This window comes from Gavialis gangeticus, unplaced genomic scaffold (genome assembly GCF_001723915.1).
Source record: "Gavialis gangeticus isolate Ggan-Ray unplaced genomic scaffold, GavGan_comp1, whole genome shotgun sequence".
Classification (NCBI taxonomy): domain Eukaryota; kingdom Metazoa; phylum Chordata; order Crocodylia; family Gavialidae; genus Gavialis; species Gavialis gangeticus.
In genome coordinates, this window is record NW_017729032.1 from 211,222,154 (window position 1) to 211,226,225 (window position 4,072).

Sequence of the window (4,072 nt, forward strand, 5' to 3'; positions counted from 1 at the left end):
CAGCAGGGACACATTCAGGGTGCAGCACCTGTGCGGGCGGGAGGGCGGGCACTGGCCCCAAGGTGCCTCTCCAGAGAGACCCCATGTAGGGAGGGCAGGGATGCAGCCAGTTCATCATCCCAGTCATCCAGGAGCCCCATGCCCCACCCCCCGCGAGCCCTGGTACCATGGGCTTGGTGGCAGCACAGAAAAGGGACTGGCCTGCGTGTGCAGAGGGAGTGGGAGAACAAATTCTGAAGCTGCAGCAGCAAGTGCTGCCAGCAGCCTGTCCTGTCCTGGCCTGGAAACAGGACAGGGGAGGCAGGCTGCCTGCAGCCAGCACCAAGCAGCCCACCTGCCTCAGGAAAGTGAGCAGGCATGGCAGCTCACCCAGAAGCTACCTGGGCTGCCTGTCTGATGTACCATAGTCTGTGGGTACCTGTGCATGCCCGGCCTCCCATCTGAAACCAGAGGCTGCGCACACCTCCAGTACAGAGCATCTTATCTGAGAAATGTTGCACACTCTCACAAACAGCTTCTTTCTCATGACTCTCCAGGTCTTGCAACTACATGCAGGGGAAAGGCCACACTTGGAGGCCAGGATGAGGGGGATCAGTGTCCATGCTGCCCACACCCAGGGCCCTGCGGATGTACAAGATGCACCAGAGGCAGATCCAGGACTATACTGTCTTCCAGGCCTGGCTGGTGATGGCATTGGGGAACCAGCTGGATGACACACAGGGCTGGTGGCTGCTGGACACTGCACACAAGGACACATGAAACCAGTGTGTGGAGGTGCAGGACCAGGCAGACTAGGTGTTCCGGGCACAGCTCCTGGCCCTGACACAAAGCACCTGCTCTGCACCAGGCCTGGCAGGTTGGCATTCTGAAACACGTGGCCATCATGGGCACTGCCCACCCCACCAGCATTCATGTGCATGAAGGTGTCATGGTGGTCTCCTTGCCACGGGGTGGCAGAAGTAACAAGAAGACAGCTGCCACATGTTGCCCCTGCACTGTGCACGCTGCTTCTGGCCAGGAAAGTGGCTGGCCAGGGAGCAGAGAGCAGGGCTGCCTTTTCAAGAGGGCTGCCTGCTGCTGGCAGCTGTAACTGCAGCCAGAGCCTGGAGTTCCCCACGGTGGCAGCAGAGGGGGAGATGCCTGCCTGGGAATGTTTATTCTCAAGTACTTTACTTGCAAGTAAACTGATCTGGGATCAAATGCATGTGTAGATGCATCCTCAGAGACTTAAAAGAGATAATGCCAAATGTCAGAACAGAGCCCTCCTTGACTTTTAAATGTCTATATCCTTTAAGAACTGTGATCTGAGTATAGTACAAGTGAACTACGTGAATAATGTCAAGATCTCAGCAGATTAGGTTCCAACTACCTGTGATGTAGAACTGACTTCTAAATCTTCTGGGCCATAGAAGTTGGAGGCCATTGGGGGAAGAGAGGCAACCTCTGTAACAGAAGAACATGTAAGTTCATTCTTATTTACTCTCTAACATTTCGTGAACCATTCTGATACACAAATAAACAAGACTTACTACCATAGATAGAACTTGTATTTAATGAGTTTGCAAGGAACCCATGTTGAAGCCTGCTTGCCTAGCTTTACCTACTACTTTCTAAAATTGGGTTACATACCAAAAATTGCTGTTTGATACCTCTGCAATTGCACAAGTGCATTACTTTACTGTTTGTCAGGAAAAAGGGCACAGTTGAGTTATAGGCTCACTACACTAGTTTTACATGATTTCAAAGTTTGATACAGGATGATAATGTGATGATAAATGCAAGCAGCAGGCAAAGCTTTGGCTGATTTTCTATTGCTGTAGAATAGGACATATAGTAAAGAGCAAAAGAAGAATGTGCTGTATTCAGAAATATACAAGCTGCTCCAATAAAAAATATCACCCACAAAAATGCTTGCCTCTCTCATTCCTAAAGTTAGTCATTCATCACTAACATCATAACTCACTAATATATTTTCACATATACAATCACAGCAACATGGAGAAAAAGAGTGCAAAGGACAATTATCCATCTGTGTGTTTCTACAGAAAGCAGTGAGCTGTTTCAAGAATTGAGCTCTCTCCACATTTTCTACCTCAGTCTATATCTTCTGTTCACAGACATAGCAGTCTGTCATCCAGCAGGCCCCTAGCCAGTACTGTGTGGTTGGTATTCAGGCTCCACTTTTATGGACATCACTAGTGAACACCAATATTATTAGCACCATCAATTTCCAATTTAATTTTTTTTAAATATCTCCTTCCCTAGCAGTATTCTAACATTCATTCTAACTACATAGGAACAACTGAAGACAGCTTACAATGGTGGTCAGCCAAACACTGAACATTAACATTATGCATGTTCCTAAAATAAGTCAATTCTATTCTGTGAAACAGTAAGCCAAAGAGATACCTATCAGTGCCTGAAAAACAATGAGGTAAATGTTACCCTGTGGTATCATTCCCAGAGACAATATTTTTGAAGATTACATTGCACAGATGAACAATGCAACATTTGTTACAAGGATGTATACCATGTTGGTCTGAGACAAAAAGAAATGCAAAAATCTAGAACTCTTGGCTCAGAGATTATATCTTTTATTAGAACAACTGAGAAATTTAAAAAAAAAAGCTTGCAGAAAAATATATATATTTTGCAATTTCTCAGTTGGCCTAATTAAAGGTATCACCTCTGAACTAAGAGTTCTGGATGTTTATATTTGTTACAATAAATTAATTAAGAATTTGGAAGCATCATCTGTGGCCATAATGATGTTGCATGGTTAGCAAGTCAATGGTGATGAATTGTGAGCCTTAAAACATTCAAAGTTTTAACTGTAGTAAAAAAAAAGTGATATCCAATATCTCAGAACTTTGCTGAACTGTCAGAATGTCTATAATACTGGGCTGGAAATCTCATGACTTGATTTCATGTCTCAGTCAGACAGCAAACTTTTGCAAAACCAGCCTTTCTTATAAGATTCTGGTACCCACCCCTCATCCTGGCAGGAATTTGGAAATTATAAGGCACATGGAAGGCATTTTTTAAATTTAAACTTTCAAGTTTAGTTTGATTTTTGGACAAAGGTCCAGGTCTAGAAAGTACTTCTAAGGTCTCAAAAGCTGAGAGTTTCCTTAGAACATCCTGTAAATTAAGGAAAGCATTAAGGCTTTCTCTAAGTAGCATGGATTCCAAATGCATGTTTCTTGAAATTTAGGGACACAATTCCATTGTCACCAACGTTTGACTCACTTGGCATTTGTTCTGGGTGCCATGACTCCTCGGGAATGTATCCATTATTTTCATTGCCATTCCTCCTTGTTTCCAGACTGCCATCATCTTTTTTCTTAGCTGTAACTTTTCTAGAAATAAAAATTCCTGCCATTAAAACCTTCATCACATGAGTGGTCCTAAACAGTATCTAATAGAGACACAAAGGGAATAGGGATACAAACAAATTACCAGGAGTTAAACTAGGGCGTGACCTTACAGCATATTGACTACGCTGAAGAATCTGCTTGTGTGTCTGCTCTTTCCACAGGTAAAAGTGAGGTTGCTTACTCCTTGATGAAACGGGGGTAAATTTCCTTGCACTTGCTGTTGGCTAAGAGTATGGAGATAGGCATTTATCACAAAATAATGGGAGTGCTATAAGCTTCCACCCTACCTTACTTGTTATCTTCAGTAACTTGTTTGCATGAACTTACCCAAAGTGACTTTCAGCCTGTTACCTGCCAGCAATGTGTTCTTGGGGAACCCTGGCACAGTACCCAGCCTGTCTAACTCACGAAAGACTCACCTTACCCCCCACCCCCCCACCTGAACTGGAATTGATCAGAAGAAGGACTTACAAAAGGCAATGAAGATGCAGTGGGAGACACTCCTAACCCCTCTGGACAAATGTGATAGGAGTAAACCAACTTCCCTAGTCTCATTTACATTGAAGATGGGACAAGGAGGCACCTCCATTAGCAATGAGAGTGGAGAACAGAGATTCCAAGGCAAGGACTGCACTGAACTCTGCGGCCAGAGAAGCAGAGGAGCACTGCATGATGGGGGATCTCTGCTCCAAATG

The 4,072-nt window shown here is 44.5% G+C and overlaps 1 protein-coding gene across 2 annotated transcripts in view; it reads right to left on the reverse strand.

Moving 5' to 3' along the window:
• The window catches only part of IGSF5 (immunoglobulin superfamily member 5), an 86,520-nt gene that overhangs the window by 29,007 nt on the left and 53,441 nt on the right, over positions 1 to 4,072 (reverse strand). For both annotated transcript variants that reach the window (XM_019525432.1, XM_019525431.1), the window contains exons 7-8: positions 3,250 to 3,359; positions 1,370 to 1,443 (exon numbers count right to left, since the gene is read on the reverse strand). In XM_019525432.1, the coding sequence (XP_019380977.1) occupies positions 1,370 to 1,443; positions 3,250 to 3,359 (184 nt within the window). The remainder of the gene's footprint in view (positions 1 to 1,369; positions 1,444 to 3,249; positions 3,360 to 4,072) is intronic.